We start from the raw sequence: 17,699 nt of genomic DNA on the forward strand, positions 1-17,699 counted from the left end.
CACACTTTTGCTACTTACAGTCCAAGCAAGTCGGTCAAATTGAAGTGCAAGCAGTAAAAAATGGCGTGACAGTAGAAATTAAAATTGCTTTTAATAGGATAGGTCCGATAGGAGATCTTCATGTTTCAGTAGAACTCTTCTGCGATTTGTGAGGAGGAACTTGAGGGATAAATAGTGCTCTCTCTCTCAAGCTTTTCTCTCGCTTCCCCAAACCTTCCGTGAAATCTATCGGTAATACGGTGAGTATCATAGGTTTTGCAATCTGTAGTTAACTGCTTTGGATCTTTCATATTTGCTCTTTCGCGTGCTTTGTGAGATTAAGATTATTTAGAATTAGAGCAAAATTTGTTTGAATACGATAGCTTTTCAATTTTGTTGTTTAGGTTTAGCGTTTTTTTTAGTTAGTTGGGGATTGCTTAACATTGGTTTTAATTGTGTTTGAATTTTCTCCTTTTAATTTAGACTTTTGGAGCGTTTCAATAGTGAATTTACCATTCTATTACTTAACACAGATAACTGAAGTGATTTAATCATGTTTGGTCGTGTTCCAAAGAAGAGTGATAACACCAAATATTATGAAGTACTTGGGGTTTCCAAAAGTGCGAGTCAAGATGAATTGAAAAAGGCTTATAGGAAGGCTGCCATAAAGAATCATCCTGATAAAGGTGGAGATCCCGAGAAGGTAAAGATAAAACAATGTTTCAATATGGTGTTTGTTAAAAGCGTAATATAAATGCTATCTTAATATGGTTACATCTCCGTTGTTCTTTCAAGCTTTGGAATATCTTATCATGTAATAGATTTGGCATATTGTTTGATATATATTTTTAATTTGAGGGAGAATAAAACTTGTGGCTTTTGGTGTATATATGCAAAATGCAATAGAAATTCTCGTGCAAGTAAAATCATAAGGAATTGGATTTAGGGTTTCCCTTGTTTTTCCTATTTTAACACTATCATCTGATATTGCCTTTCAGTTTAAGGAACTGGCTCAAGCTTATGAAGTTCTTAGCGATCCAGAGAAGAGAGAAATATATGATCAATATGGTGAAGATGCCCTTAAAGAGGGAATGGGAGGAGGTGGTCCTTCTCACAACCCCTTCGAAATATTTGAGTCATTTTTTGGTGGGGGAGCCTTTGGTGGTAAGAGATGGTTTTCTTATCCATTTTTGCTTTCTCTTTTGATTGAACTTTCTAGTTAGGAAAGTTCCATTGCAATTTTTAATCACAAGTCTTTTCGACATTTAGGTGGTGGTAGCTCACGAGGAAGAAGGCAGAAGCGAGGTGAAGATGTAGTGCATACTCTAAAAGCTTCCCTGGAGGACTTGTACAATGGGACAACAAAGAAACTCTCTCTTTCCAGGAACGCTCTTTGTGGAAAATGTAAAGGGTATGTCTTCCATCACACTTAACTTTTTCCATTAACTAGAATTTCCTTTTAGCAAATGTTTAGAGTTTTGTCTATGTGGTGCTTTGAGCCTAATTTGTTGTCAAATAATATTGTGGTGGTCATTCCTTCTTTCGGTTTGATTAACATCTGATGTATTCTTTTTATTACACAGTATTTCGCTTTTTGGCATATAATGTTTCATTTATGTGCTTGCAAAAAACTCTTAGGTCTCCCAAGAATATGGTTGTCTATTTAGTTGTACAGCACCCGTATATCTATTCATTGTGGTCTTCTACTAAGTTTGAAGTTGGTGCTTTTATGTTTGTCCTATTTACTCCTATCCAGTAGCTTGTTGTCTATTAGTCTATATTTGGTGTTGTTCATCTTTGCTCCCTCTTCTTTCTCCTATATCCTCTTTTGGAAAGAACCTTTATGATTGGTGTGATTACATTTTATTCACCTGCATTCTTAAAATTTTCAGGAAAGGTTCAAAGAGTGGAGCCTCTTCTAGATGTTATGGTTGCCAGGGTACAGGAATGAAAATTACAACACGTCAGATTGGACTGGGCATGATACAACAGATGCAGCATGTCTGTCCTGAATGCAGAGGCTCAGGTATTTAAATTTAACCTGCTTTATTGGGGGCTTCGTAATCATTTTATGTAGGATTTTTAGCATGGATTTCATTTCCTTTCTTGCAGGTGAGGTGATCAGTGATAGAGATAGATGCCCACAGTGCAAAGGAAACAAGGTTACTCAGGAAAAGAAGGTGCTGGAAGTACATATTGAGAAAGGAATGCAAAATGGCCAAAAAATTACATTTGAAGGACAAGCTGATGAAGCTGTAAGTGAACTACTTTTGTCTTGTATGTAACGTTTTTCTAATAATTCAAGCTTTGACCATATTCTTTTCATCATTTGCAGCCAGATACAGTTACTGGAGACATTGTTTTTCTATTGCAACTCAAGAAACACCCCAAATTTGAACGGAAATTTGATGACCTTTATGTTGAACACAACCTCAGTTTGACAGAGGCTCTGTGTGGGTTCCAGTTTGCCCTAACTCACCTTGATGGCAGGCAGCTCCTAATTAAATCAAACCCCGGCGAGGTCATTAAGCCCGGTAATTTTCCTTTGCATATTATTTATTAAACTACTGTTCCAAGTTGACATCATATTTCTCATCTCCTCTCCTTTGCTTGAAAATGTAGGTCAATACAAGGCTATCAATGATGAGGGTATGCCCCATCATCAAAGGCCTTTCATGAAGGGCAGGCTATTCATCCATTTCAATGTTGATTTCCCAGAATCCGGGGTATTTTCACCTGAGCAATGCGGGACATTAGAGAATATATTGCCCATGAGGTCTAATAAGCATTTGGCAGACATGGAACTCGATGACTGTGAAGAGACTACATTGCATGACGTCAACATTGAGGAGGAAATGAAGCGGAAGGAACAACAGCAGCATAGGCACCATGAAGCTTACGATGAAGATGATGATGAGCCATCAATGCCAAGAGTGCAGTGTGCCCAACAATAAGAAATGTTAGCATTTAATGTTTTTCCCTAGTAATTATATCTGCTGGATACAAATATTACTAGGAAGTTTTTATTTTGTGGGTGTCTGCATATTAAATTAGCATTTTGACTTTTTTTTTAATTTTTATTTTGGTTACTTTTTTTCGTTTCCAGCATTTTGTGTTATATTATCACAGTTTGTTCACAACCCTTCTTCAACGGTTAATCTATTTTCAGATTCTATGTTCGAATTTTGATATTATACTATAAGCTTAAGGAGCATTTCACTTGCATTAACAGCCCGATGGGCCAACAAATCTTTAAGCTTTTAGAGGGTCGCACGGTGACTGTTGTCGGTTTGTTTGCGGTGACCTGGGCCTCGAGTTCGCACGATGCGATCCAAGCCTTTGAGACTGTGGAAATCATGTGACCGATGTTTCCTCCGAATTCTGGCCAATTAACCCAAAAAAAAAAGACGGACCCAAATACCAGGAGGCATGAGCGATAGAAGGGTCCCATTGGCCATTGGGTATTTATTTACAACAGTACTTTTATCAATCTTTCCTTGGGTAATTTCATTGCAGTTCATTTCCGTAGTTAAATTGAACTATAACAAAACACCTGAATAAACTACCAATGATGGAAACCAAAAAACAGAAAAACGCTAGGAGAGCTCGAACCTGCAATTTTATGATTAACAGTCATATACTTTAACAACTGTTATTTCAGCTTATTATAAAAATTGTTATAGTGAAATAATGAGAATTCTCGAGCACAGAGGCACTAGCCTGGACAGACCTGCTTGTATGATTAGGTAAAATAGAAGTTGAAAAAAAGGGGGAAAAATTAGAGAAACTGTTGTGTAATTGGAGAAAATGTATACTAAATGCATGGTTAGTCTTATCTAAATGTTAACGTGATGATATTTGAATGAATTTACAACGTAATAAAAAGTGTTTATGCAATAATTTCTCGACAATTAAAGAAGTTTGGTCATGCCTCTTAACGAGTCCAGTCTAACAATCCATCTTTCATCAAACAAATCTCTTTATCAATATAATATGACTAATGAGAATCTATTTCCATAAAAAGTTAGGTCAAAATCATTTCAAAACTCTGTTTTCTTGTAGTCCATCTCTTAGCCTATACGCACCAGTGGATATCATCTAGGTTTAGCTTTACTTTTTTCATGTTCTTCGAAAATTATGCATGAACTGCTATACATATATATGTATATACTTTGAAACACGTGATATATATATATATATATATTTATTGAGTAGAATCTCCTGAGGCAGAACTAACTTTAAAGCTATGCTAATTATTACCGATTATTCACATTTTTTATATTGATATTTCCCATGCTTTTAAATTGGAAGAATAAAGAAATATTCCTTCTTTGTCAGTGCCTCATTTTTTGTCAGTAACTGTATGCATACGGAGACCGGATAGGCCTACTTTGGCCTACTTTCCGCATTAAAATTTTGGATTTTCGTCAGTTTTAATTATGAAAGGTTGAATAACCCCCGGGCCAGATGCAAGATTTATTTGATAATTTTAGTGGGAAAGGAGTTTGGCTATCTTTTCTGATGACAAGAAGGAAAGTTGTATCAGACAATTTAGGTACCAATTGCAGCACTTATGAATTCTTTTCCCGCAAGTACCCAAAGACGAAGAAGAAGCAACAAAAGAAAGAAAGTTTTGTGTGAAGATTGAGGCAGAAGAAGGGGAACAAGCTGCTGTAGATCATCTCAGATCGTCCATGTCAATCCACAATGTTGGCAGCTTGATAGCTTAACTTCCATCCATCTAACCCATTCCTTACTACCAAAGAAGAGAAACTTTTTGTTGAAATATTCCAATCAGCAATCACAATTAGTATATGCAAGCTCTTCTTCCTTAACTTTATTAGACTTGACTAGCTAGTTAATGGAAATTATGCAAATCAATTAGGGTGGTTTGGATTAGACAATGTAGGGCTGGAACTTATCTGATATCTTGACAATTATTGTGGCTTAAATTGTCCTTTTATTGGACATAATTTATTTTCCTTCCAAATGTGGCTTAAAAATTTTGTAGCTCGCCCCAAGTAAAATTCATCAAGTCCCCACCAAATACTGAACATAAAACTCAAAATGATTTCTAATAAAATAATTTCTAGTTATGGAAAGTAATGATAGTCAAAGAAAACATGCAATAGGAGACTTGGGGTAATTTTAAGGGAAGTGGAGATTAAAATAACGAGTAAGGCAACAATTATGTGGATAGATTGATAAGGGATGGCCCAAAAGTTAGGTGTTTGATAGGATTGAAAAATGTGAACCTTTTAAAGAAGATACTGGACAGCAAATCTAGACGATTTCTGGATATTAAATTATTGTCTGTGCTCAATGAACTATATCTCATGGTAGTTCCAAGATGCTGTTATTATCCATTCTTGATGGTGCAACATTGAGACAAGAAATAAACTCACTCACATGAAACATGCAGAGTATTGCACGAGTGACTGATGAAATTAGCTTTGATGGGGCAAGGCTCTGGAGTCTGGACTCCTTAAAACAATTATACAAAGAACTCAAAGTTCTGTGAAGTCTTTTCATAGGTGGTCCATGTGCCCTTAGTTAGCGCTATATATCAGAATGTTCATCTTTGCCTCTAGACCCTTGCTGATGATAATGTGGAGAAAGTGCTCAATTAAGACAAAGGCTTCCCTACAAGATTACTCTGTATGATTATACATATTGCACGGTTATAGCCATGAGGTAATAGAGAGATAACAAAAACCTTAAACGTTAAATCTGTTCATTCAGTAAAACCTTTAATGTCTTCCTACAAGCAGTATATTAGGGAAGGTAATGGAAAATGGATAACATAAAAATATCGTGTTCTCCAGACAGCGAGGACCTATTGTTACTGGGAAAAATATGCGCAGAGTTCAAATCATCCGGTCTGCCTCTCTCTCTCTCTCAATACAGGTTGTATTTTGAAGGAAAGTTGAAAAGAAAATAGAAAAATGGAATTTCTTTTTTTTGCATATATAGTTGACTCATTAGCTAATAAGAAATCTTGAATCAGAGCCTCAGAGGCTTGCCTGGAGGACCCACTGGCATGTGCCCGCTCATGTGTCCGATTGTGATGAATAGTTACCAGACGGTATATCCAGTTCTTGTTTTTGTCTTAACCTCCCTTAATACCTTCTTCAAATGGTGATTAGTAGATTCAGTAATACTTAATAATCAAAATCAATGTCGCTATATGTTAACCGTTGGTTTGTACATTATACAAATTAATAAAGAAAATGTGTGCCTGGGTTGCATTAGATGTCCTCTTCTTTTATAACAGAACCCGCGTGTTCGCTTTCTATGGCTGTTTTGAAAGCAGTTTAACAATCTGTTCATGCTTATATATATATTTTTATGCAGAATCTATCACATTAGTAAGATTTCCATTGGCCAATTTATTCAATTAGGCCGTTTTCTAGGCCATCAGATTTTTAATATGTAGTGTTCAATGAGCTCTAACCAGAGCACAATTGACCCTTTGAAATAAATAAATGAATTCACAGATAGATAAGTGAATTAAGTATGAAACTAGTGACAAAGCCATGGCAGAGAGGCCAGATCAGGTATGAGACATAATTGGGTGAAGCTGAAGATGACATATCAACGAGCTAACCTAAGACTAAGGTGCTTTGGTCTTGCGGTGTTAATTTTCTTGAGCCAGTTCAATCAAAGAACAGGAAAAAGAGGGGGAAACAAAAGTAAAAAAGAAAGAAAAAGAAAAAAGAAAGGGAAAAAAGAAGGAAGCATACATGTGAAAATCAAAAGGACTCTTCAAAGGCCCTTAGACAAAGTTCATGTGAAGTCACTCTACCAGGTTTCAATGAGCGCATATCTGGCCTACCATTTTCTCAACACGAGATCAGTTAAAGACCAAAAATGATTCAAGTTTAACACCGTAGAAATTAGTAGGAAATGTTTTATCATCAATAGTTCAATACATTAGGTAGAAATACCCAAGCCCGAATTCACTATTTAGCTAGAAATTGACGTAAGAACAGGCCAAAACCAAAGATGATCTCCAAACCTAGCATACGTTTTATTCAATTTGCCACATGGGTAACAAATTAGCTATAACTGTAATTGCTTTATGCCATGGACCCAGGCTTCTTTAATTCGTTTTCTTTATATCATTATTCATTTTTTTAGATCAGAATTCATGGAAGAATCATATAAGCCCCTAGACCACTATGTTATATGCCAATCACTCAAAATTCTTTCTTTACCTACAACAAGGCCTCTATCTGTCATGGAAAGAGATATCAACATAGAGAATGATACTCATCATAACAACTTGCTTAGCTCTTCTTCCGTGATCTCTACCACCGCCACCTCCTCTTTTACATCCTCTTCCTCTTCCACTTCTTCTTCATCCACGATATTCTCGTTTTCGGGTTCTCATCAAGATAAAAAAACTTCAAAAAACAGTGAAGCTCCCAAAGGGTCAAAGAAAGCTGGAGACTTGGAAAATGAAAATGAGAACAAGAGAAGGCACAGGACTAGTGATGATGATAATGGCAAGCATCCCAAATACCGTGGAGTACGCATGCGAAGCTGGGGCAAATGGGTGTCTGAAATCCGAGAACCTAGGAAGAAATCAAGAATATGGCTTGGAACATACCCCACAGCTGAAATGGCTGCTCGGGCCCATGATGTCGCTGCACAGGCCATTAAAGGCCGCTCGGCTTACCTTAATTTCCCTGAACTTGCAAAGGAACTTCCGCGCCCTGCCAGTACGTCTCCCAAGGACATCCAAGCAGCCGCTTCGAAAGCAGCTGCCTCAACATTTCTCGAGACCAAGCGAAGCAACATTGAAGCTGAGGCTGAAGCTGAAGTTGGACCAAGCCAAGAAGAACTTCCTGTTGCACGTTTGGCGCACACTTCAACCTCAGACAACATACTAGAATCATCAAGTTCACCCTCTATCGATGACGACGACACCTTGTTTGATCTGCCTGATCTCATGATTGATGCCACGGATCGAAGCGATGGATTTTGCTCTTATTCTTCAGCATGGCAAATATACGCAGTCGATGCTGGTTTCCGGATTGAGGAGCCATTCTCCTGGGAGTACTACTAGGAAAGAGAGATCATTTCATTACATGGAATCTTTTTCATGGTCAATAGCTCTAACTTTCAAAATTCTTCATCTGTTCACCTTCACACAATAATCCACTGCTTTCCTTCAGCAGAAGGAAACCAATCACGAAAACTCGCTTTGGAATTCGTGAATATTGTTATTTCTTTTCTACTTTGGTTCAGAGAGATACAAAAGCAGTGGCAATGTTCCCAGCTTGTCAAAAGTTGCTAAAAAAAATTGAGTGAGATAACAGGGTTATCTCCACTGTAAAATATGAGCACCAGAGATACACAAAAGATTAATAAATGGCGAGTTTCTTCTTTGTGAGTTACTCCAACTTTGTTTTGTATTTTTGTTTAGCAAAAACGAGAAATTAATTATTCTTGTGAACTTCAGTACTATTAACTTTAAAGCTAGTAGCCACCTTGGCCTTGCTATATTCAGATGGAACTTTCGACGCAATTGACTTTAAAGTCTAAAGCGACTAGCTAAAGTAATTACCATGAAAAAAAAAAAAATACCCTGTCTAGGGGTTGGAAAAAGACCCAAAGAACGAAATCCATGATATGGTGAATGATTTCTCCAAAGTTCTTTCCCAAAGGAATTGGTGATATACAGTGAGCAAAATTGAAGGTGGAGGAATAGTTGTGCCCAACAGCACTTTTTCCAACCATCATTTGGCAAAAAGAAGCAAGGGAGATTCCCATAGCTGTGTGGATAGACATGTAGGAAACCCAAACAAGGTGACAGCATAATCTAACTAAAGTTATTTCGACGTTCAAAATATCCTTCAACTTTTTTGCCAAAGAGTGTTATGTGGCAAATTATAGGGCACCTGCCTCAACAAATTGGTTCAAGCCACTATTTCTAGTGGCAAATGACATCACCCTCTTTATCTCATATTCTATTTTCAATCATATTAGCCAAACTTCAAGCAGCCATTGGCCAGAGATTTCAGAACAGACAAAATATATGGTAAACCAAGTCATATAATACAAGTACCTAACCATGTGGGTTAAATTTTTGTCTTACAGAGGAATTATAGGGAACTGGGTTTCGGTTTCCATTAATTATATACCACAATTATAACAAAACTTCAAACAATGCATGAAGTAAACGACAAGGAAAAAAACTTAATCTGCTTGGAATCTTCTATGGAAAGAAATTATTAGCATTTTTTTTCTTAGTCATTTGAAAGAGACAGTGGAAAGAAACGTTGTGGATCAGAATCCCAGACACTAAAGAATTGGAGGTAATTAGTTTCTACTATCTAGTGAGTTGTGACTGTTACATCAACATCAATAGAAAAGTTTCATCTGTGGTAAAGTAAGAAAGATGTCTTCTCTTTTTTTTTTTTTTTTTAATCAATGGCGTGTGCATGTAAACGAGAATTTGCCAATTCGGGCATTGTGTTTCTTTAATTGTTAGCCAGATCCTAGACAAAGTGTAATTTTTAACATTTTTTCACAGCGCAGAAAACATTAAGGTGACAAAATAAAGATTAGAAAATTCATGGTTTATACATAACACCCAAATTCGTGAGGAAATTGTCCTGCAAACTGTGAATATTCACACTAGGAACTATGTATAAAATAGGTGAGAAACAAACTTCAAAGCCCAATTATAGTTTCATCAATGTAAGGGCTTTTATTTTCCCTTACTAGAAGACCTAATCATTTTCATTTTCATCTAAATTAATAAAAATAATGTAAAAAATTGGATGCTTGATATTTTAATACAGTAACTTTTAAGAATATGATATTAAATAATTATCTATCATCTTAACACATGTTCATTCAATCATCATCTATGAAATGTAAAAAGTAAAGTGAAACTAAATATAAAATATCATATTGAATTGGATGATCAATTATCTTAAAAGGTTAAACAAATTATTTTATTGAAGTTCTAATAAAGAGAATTGCAATTACGCTTGACTAAACATAGGTTGAAAATATATATAATCCTCACTTAACAACAATCTTGCACTTCTTACTGCTGAAGAAAATGTCACAAGTTTGAGTTTCTCTTCTTGCACTTATTATAAACCAGGAAAAAAACGTGGTTGGCACATCAATTTATTTAACACCATGATGCAAAGTAAGAGAAAAACATAGTCATCTCTGAGATTTTAAGGTTGATATATCAAAGCTGACCATCATGTGGATGATAAATTAATTAGAACTGCCGTCATAAGATATGCAGTAAGGTTTTAAATTTTAAACAAATTAATGATGAGAGAGTTATGCATTTGATCCACAATGAATAACAACTGATTTTAGTGATTAGGGTCTAATTAAAAAGGTAACTTGAAATCAGTAGGTCACAGTACGAACTATATATAAATGGGATACAACTGAAAGAAGAGAATCAAATTATTTTCCTAAAATCATGAGATACTTGTATGCTTTTGATGTAATGTTTAAAGTCAATGCTGACTAGCACGAGGATTTATAAGCTCTTGTTTATGGACTTCATCATGGAAACTCACATGCACTCCAATGAAGCGATTCTATATAAATTAGTGCCAATCACCTCATCATATGCCCGACATTAACTTGCAAATCATTATATAATTATATATATGTATTTTCAAGATCATATATAGAATTTAGCATCTAACAGATTAAGTTATAATCCTCCATAAATTCTTATGTGAAAAAATGAGCAAATTCATTTCTTCCTACTTTTTTTTTATTTTTCTTTTTTGGGTAATTTTTTGAGTGGAACCTGATTAGTAATTTGCTGTTCGGGGACCAATGACCATTAAAGAACTAGCATGGCAAATGTAAAATTAAGGGTTTTTTTTTTTTTTTTTTTGAAGAAACAAAAATGATGCTCTTTGTTGGTGTTTAACTTTTGACAGGAGAAAGGGAAAGCATGTGCGTGAATTCTGAAAAGACAGTGGAATAACACGATTGACATGGATGGGCCATAACTCAGTTTTCTCTAGCATCCAAATTGAAGAGAACAAAACAAACATAACATTTATTTTAACAAAAGCTGTTCATGCATCTCAGCTAGCTGCATCCAAAGTTATGACAAGTTTTATGAGGCTGCTGGGATCCTCGTCATTTTCATTTCTTTTTTCTTTTGCAGAAAACAAACAAATAAACTTTAAGAATCCAATGTTTTTCAGTTTAATGCATGCTCGAGGATTTTCTATTGGTGCACAGAGGCATGATTTTGCTGCTTTGGTTGATGATTTGCGTCTACTGGAAGATTTTATGCGTCCTGTCGGGAGACATGCACTAAAATCTAAAATATTTTGACTTCTCTGTAGGATTTCTCGGATGAAGATGGAGGTTGATATTCGTCAGTCCAACTCATCAATAAAATTAATCAGACAACGCTGAGCAAAACTTTTCCAAAGCATTAGTTGAGGGTTTTCTTTTTCCTGCAATTAAATTAATAAGCGAGAAGATAAGTAACATCATTCCAAAGAAATCTTCCTATAGCTCCATTGAATATGGATACCTCCTACAAAAAACCCTATTTACGGTGCATATTTGAAACTCTTTCCACTATGCTAGAGTGTCAAAACGATAATGAATTCATGTGGATCCAAAGCCAAAACGATGCAGCTAGCCCTACATACTGAAAAAAAAATACGGGGTGATCAGGCAAAGGCTGATTCGACTTTCAAGCATGATCACTCTCCTATGGCTTCTTTGGAAACAAAGGCTCGAACCCCAGAAAAATCGCATAAACCCTTGCCAAAACGACAGTAGAGAAACAAAACAAATCAACCATTCCGCCATTATGTCTGAGAATTAAGACCTCCCCCCCCCCCCCCACCCTGCACTCAAAGAGCCTGGATATACCATATTTCATAACCAGTGTTAAATACACTGTATCTGAGTGCATATTATGTTATCATAAACACCAGTCAAAATTGATTCTTGGCAATTGAAATTTTCTTGAAATCTCGATTAATTGCATTTACTGTGTCATAACTGGTCCAGCTTCTAAGTTTAGTACTATGTACAGTGTACTATGTACCTTGTGAACAGGGACTAGGAAATGAAGCTCTCTATTCTATTATTCAGTCGACATTGGACCGAAATATAGTGTCATTGTCAAATAATGTACCATAAATATTCTGTTTTCTTCTTACAAGAAATCGAACATGGCGATAATTAATGTTGCTTTTCACACAAAAATGTGAAACATCAAAAAGGAAAAGAAAGGCATATTTCAGTTTCGTCGCTTTTTCGAGACAGTGATCACCAACCTTGATGGCTCCAATAACAAAATTCCAGTGAGTGACCCAACGCCATCAATAATGGAGCCAATTAGGTGAAGAAACGAGTCTTTATTAATGTGAGGATCACGGCTCTAATATTATTTATAAGGTTAAAAAGTCTCTTCAATTAATCAAGTCAATGAAAATAAAATTAAATAATTAATCGATTATATAAGACATGATAATTTAATATGATTTGACTCAATTGATCTATATCAATTGATGAAAAATAAAATTTATTAGTTATAGAGAATTTCATCAAAATATCAAAACAACCACTAATAATTAATACCCATAAATCCTCTTAATCTATCTAGTTATGAAATATTCTCAATCTAAATAAATATATTCTCATATGCACCAATTCACCATATTTATGCAAACCTTCTCAGTTTCTTTTAGTCCATTCATAAATATATAAACATACACACTCATAAAATATAAATCTCTTATAATTTTATAGGATGTTTGTTCTATAAAACTTTACAACTCTCTTACATCTTTTTCTCACACCTAAACATATAAAGACTCTATTTATCTATAAGCATATAAACTCACCTATTAAGAATCTATTTTCTCTTAAAATTCTTTTTCTACAAGTTTTTTTTTCTGTTAAGTAATATCTAACAAATTTTAAATAAATCACTTATGAGATTTGAGTCACTATTTTGAATAATCTTCACATTGACTCAAATTTCATCATTTATCAATATTTATGCTAGATATGCTTGGCTTTACTTACAATGTAAGTCTCATAATCTTCTCCTATGACGAAATTGGTAGATGCTGCGAACTTAATTGGATTTGATTGAGTATGGTATGGAAACCTATTAAGTGATAAATAAATCACTTATAAGATTTGAGCCACTATTTCAAATAATCTTTATATTGACTCAAATTTTATCATTTATCAATTTTCATGCTAGACATAATTGGCTCCACTTACAATGTAAGTCTCATAATCTTCTCTTATGGCAAAATTAGTAGACGCTACAAACTTAATTGAATTGGATTGAGTTTGGTATGAAAACTTATTAAGTGATAACTTTCAAATTTAGATAAACACGTTTCACGTAAATCGATTTTTAAAACACGAACTGAAACTTCTTCTTTGAGTCAAGTTTCTCTAAGTTTACCTCTTCTCATGTTTCGAACCTGTAGCTCTTATATCACTTGTTAGACAAAAAGCACTAATTCAATCACACAAGAGACAGCAATTTAACGTGATTTGATCTAATTAACTTACATCGACAGATAAGAAAAAAGATCTTATAGTTGTAAAGAATTACATCAAAACATCAAAACAATCACTCATAATTAATAACCGCAGACCCTTGTAATATCTTCTAGTCATGTGAAATATTTTCAACCCAAACAAATACATATCCATATGCACCTATACACCATATTTATGTGAACTTTCTCAATCTTCTTTAATTTACTCACATACACTATACCTACATAAACACTCACAATCTTCTCTAATCCACTCACAAACATATAAACATATACCTATAAGACGTAAATATCTAATAATTTTATAGAGTTTCTATCTCATAAAATCTTACAACCTTATTATATATTTTTTTCATATTTAAGATTATAAAAATTTTATTTATTTACAAGTATACAAATTTACTTATTAAAAATTTAAAAAAAAAAATTTTTTATAAATCTTTTTATTTATCAAATAATATCTAATTAATTTTAAATAAATTACTTATAAAATTTGAATAATTATTCTCTACGGTTATTATTAAAATCTTTATCTTTTTCAAATTTTAATGGAAAATATTTCTTTTTCTTTTTTCTTCGACAAATTGGGGTTTGACAAAGTACTAATGAATAGCGTTGGCCCACATTTGCGACTAATCAATCAGAGCCGTCCGTTTGCGACTTCAATACTGGGCAATCGGGATGCCCAACTAGCCACGTGGGAAACGGGCTCACAGATAGGAGAAGTCCTACGCCACACTGTATCCTTTTTTCCCTCCCCCAGACACACGCAACACAAGGCAAACGCATTCAACAATCTCTTTCTCTGTCTACCTCCTCCGTGCGGGTCTCTGGGGTTTCAATCTTCGTCTTCGATTGAATCGCTAGGGTTTCGATTCTTGTATGTTCTCTGGTCGTGTTTCAATTTGAATTAGGAAATTTAAAAAAAGATGGTGCTTTCTCAGAGGATTCACGAAGCATTTAAAGGAACAGTGGAGAGAATAACAGGGCCTCGAACCGTCTCTGCTTTTAAGGAGAAAGGAGTTTTGAGCGTCTCCGAGTTCATCATCGCCGGCGATAATCTCGTCTCCAAATGCCCTACCTGGTCTTGGTATTTTCTTCTCCCCGCTTTCAATTTTTTCTTTCTAAGTTCGTAACTTTGCTTTGATAGTTTTAGAATTATATGAATCAATTTTAAGTTTCATTTGTATATCGATATCAATGGATTATTTTTTTGGTAAAATTGTAATTTGGCTTCATAATTCAAGTATAACAATTTAACTCGGTGGATTGTTATGAATGTTAGGGAATCAGGAGAGCCAAGCAAGAGGAAGTCCTATCTACCGGCCGAAAAGCAATACTTGATTACCCGAAATGGTAAATTGAATTGACCATAATCTTACTTGAATTTCTTTTCTCGTTGTGTCAATTATTTTCCCTTTGAATTGCATATCATGATTTGTACTAGTAAATGTTATTTGGTGATTTTGTGGTTAGTCCCTTGCCTAAGGAGGGCTGCATCGGTGGAAGAAGAATATGAAGCTGCTGGAGGAGAGATTCTCCTTGATAATGAAGACAATGATGGTTGGTTGGCGACTCATGGCAAACCTAAAGGTATCTTTTTTCTTGAGATAGTACGTGTTTTGATTATAAGATGAAAATTTGGACTTTATACAACTTCTGTTCTTGACAGATAGGAGTGATGTGGAGGAAAACTTGCCTTCAATGGAGACTTTGGAAATTAGGCAGAAGGAGACCGTAAGATCTATACCTTCATATTTTGGGGGCGCTGAAGACGAAGAAGATATACCCGACATGGCTGATTATGAAGAAGCTGACAATGTTATTGAGACTGATGCAGTAAGTCTTAAGAAACTTATTTTGATTTCAGAGACTCAAAAACTAGCTGGGTAACTGGTTTTCGTTGCGTTATTGTTATTTTCTTTTCGTAACCAATTGTTGTAGATTAGCCTTTTATAAGAGTTGAAAGCTTTTCAACTAAGTTCCTGTACTATCTTAGTACTGCATATCTTGGTTAAGTTTGTGTTGAGTGGGGAGAAGAGAGACAGAAGACAAAGGAAATGAAAGATTATGTTGTAATGAGGTGCATGGATGTAGTTGTTTTATTGCTTAACAAACCTATCGTGGTGGATATGAATTCTAGTTTCTTCTGCAGACCTTAAACGTTCAAATTTTTGTGTACTGAATTTCTGTGACTATGATCGATGCAGGCAACTCTACAATCAACATACCTTGTTGCTCAAGAGCCTGATGATGACAATATTTTACGGACCCGAACCTATGATGTCAGCATCACGTAAGACGATTCTGGTGCCTGCAAACATGCTTAGGATTTGTTGTCAGAATATGCATTTTCTTATGAAATCTCAAACTTGCCAAACATTATCTTATTTGCAGGTATGATAAATACTATCAAACACCTCGCGTGTGGCTTACTGGGTATGATGAGGTAGGTGTTGGAGAATAGGCGCATCCTCCCCCCCCCTTTCTCCCCCTAACGCCCAAAAAATCCCTGTTTTTACTGCTTCCTTTTTTTTTTTTTTTTTATTTGTTAATGTAAATATTGAACTAACCAATTTGAATACAAATCATTGTCCTCATCTGAATTTGGTTGTAGTCAAGGATGCTTTTACAACCAGAGCTTGTTCTGGAGGATGTTAGTCAGGACCATGCACACAAAACGGTATGCCATACTTAACAATTCAAAATTTTCTATTTCATTCATTCTTAATGGGCAGGAGTATGGACTTCAGTTTGCTTATCTCATTCTTTTATCTGCATGCTCCTAAATGAATTTGAAAAATGTCTTACTCCATTGTGATTTACCTGAATACAGGTTACTATTGAGGACCATCCTCACTTACCTGGGAAGCATGCATCCGTACATCCATGCAGACATGGGGCTGTGATGAAAAAGATCATTGATGTGCTGATGTCACGTGGAGTGGAACCTGAAGTTGATAAGTAAAACTTTTGGTCCCTCTAACTACTAAATTGCCTTGAATTGACCCTTTTACCTTTTGAGAAAATGTGTGTGCAAGTGCCCTTGCACTAACTGTCATCATATTGTTTTCTTACCTTCTTAAAATGCAGTCTACATGTACTTTTGGGTGCTTCAGTGCAACTAATTCAACTGTTACCGTGGAGCAATTCTGTGACTTTTTTACTCACGAATTTCTGTTTCCAACTCAACTATTGCAGGTATCTTTTCTTGTTCTTGAAATTTGTTGCCTCCGTAATTCCGACAATTGAGTATGACTACACCATGGACTTTGATCTTGGTAGCTCCAGCACTTGATTAGAGGTAACTATCAATAACTAAAGGTTTTCTTAGCTTTAGATCCAATTATCTAATCAATAGTATCATATGCAGTTTGCGTTAAGTCTGACGGTAACCAACACCTTCATTTCTTTCTTTAAAATTATAAGCCATGATCCCACATACTTCATCTGCAATGGTCCAAATTTTGAAACTCTAGTACTACATATAGGGTCATAAGACTCGCAACCCAAAAAAAAAAAAAAATCTGTGTAGTATCTTAATACCTGTACTATATATGCTCTCCGTAATGCTACTTGACTGAATTGAATCATATTGTCGGACTCTACAGCTATGGATTGACAATCTGGAGCTGGTTTATTATCTTTGGTATTCGTGTAATGCTGAAACCACTGCTTGTAATGTCTTCAATGCAACCAAGTGTACCCAGCGCCTGCTAATCACCCTTCCTTGCATGCACTACTTGACCAAATTATAGAGTTCTGGCGCTTTTGCTTTTTATGTTTGTTCATGACGTACTAAGGGCCGCCACACTTGTAAATAGCACATCTGTTACCAGACTGGAACTTTCTTTTCCACATTGTTATTATTATTTATTATAGTGAGTTGATTTTACGTAGTAAACTTTAATTTGGGGTTGTGATCTAGGACTACTATGTGTTTATTGCTGGATAAACAAACACTTGTTTGTTGAGTTTGAACCATTACACGTGTGCTAATACTCAAAGCTGACAAGATTTCTAGAGAGCAAGACTCACGTTTTTTTGTAGGACAAACAGCTTTACAGCACCTGTGATCACATTCTTTTAACAACATCAAACAGCCCGCATCCATTACCGAAACTATCAACTAATGCTAGTAACAGCTTCCAATCAGCACAGGTAGAC

The 17,699-nt window shown here is 35.3% G+C and overlaps 2 protein-coding genes and 1 pseudogene across 5 annotated transcripts; all 3 read left to right on the forward strand.

Moving 5' to 3' along the window:
* The first annotated feature begins 120 nt into the window (after nucleotides 1–120).
* Nucleotides 121–3,155, forward strand: LOC111313750 (dnaJ protein homolog 2-like). 2 transcript variants are annotated; one of them, XM_022914476.2, is made up of 8 exons: nucleotides 121–239; nucleotides 513–682; nucleotides 978–1,143; nucleotides 1,249–1,390; nucleotides 1,872–2,005; nucleotides 2,092–2,234; nucleotides 2,315–2,513; nucleotides 2,602–3,155. In XM_022914476.2, the coding sequence occupies exons 2-8, from the start codon at nucleotides 533–535 to the stop codon at nucleotides 2,931–2,933; spliced, it is 1,266 nt and encodes a 421-aa protein (XP_022770211.2). In that variant the 5' UTR covers nucleotides 121–239; nucleotides 513–532; the 3' UTR covers nucleotides 2,934–3,155. The 2 variants fall into 2 exon arrangements, with proteins under 2 accessions (XP_022770211.2, XP_089609020.1); XM_089752894.1 differs by lacking the exon at nucleotides 513–682.
* Nucleotides 3,156–3,294: 139 nt separating this feature from the next.
* LOC149512060 (ethylene-responsive transcription factor ERF035 pseudogene) lies at nucleotides 3,295–8,381 on the forward strand (annotated as a pseudogene). The gene has a single exon (XR_016332722.1). The product of XR_016332722.1 is annotated as an ethylene-responsive transcription factor ERF035 pseudogene (transcript).
* Nucleotides 8,382–14,339: 5,958 nt separating this feature from the next.
* LOC111313754 (autophagy-related protein 3) lies at nucleotides 14,340–17,516 on the forward strand. 2 transcript variants are annotated; one of them, XM_022914485.2, is made up of 10 exons: nucleotides 14,340–14,622; nucleotides 14,818–14,888; nucleotides 15,009–15,125; nucleotides 15,205–15,371; nucleotides 15,743–15,828; nucleotides 15,930–15,981; nucleotides 16,150–16,215; nucleotides 16,369–16,496; nucleotides 16,734–16,836; nucleotides 17,144–17,516. In XM_022914485.2, the coding sequence occupies exons 1-9, from the start codon at nucleotides 14,462–14,464 to the stop codon at nucleotides 16,828–16,830; spliced, it is 945 nt and encodes a 314-aa protein (XP_022770220.1). In that variant the 5' UTR covers nucleotides 14,340–14,461; the 3' UTR covers nucleotides 16,831–16,836; nucleotides 17,144–17,516. The 2 variants fall into 2 exon arrangements, with proteins under 2 accessions (XP_022770220.1, XP_022770221.1); XM_022914486.2 differs by lacking the exon at nucleotides 17,144–17,516 and adding an exon at nucleotides 16,906–17,121.
* Nucleotides 17,517–17,699: the final 183 nt, after the last annotated feature.

This window comes from Durio zibethinus, chromosome 23, assembly GCF_047325235.1.
Source record: "Durio zibethinus cultivar Kanyao isolate XHJ-2024 chromosome 23, ASM4732523v1, whole genome shotgun sequence".
Classification (NCBI taxonomy): domain Eukaryota; kingdom Viridiplantae; phylum Streptophyta; class Magnoliopsida; order Malvales; family Malvaceae; genus Durio; species Durio zibethinus.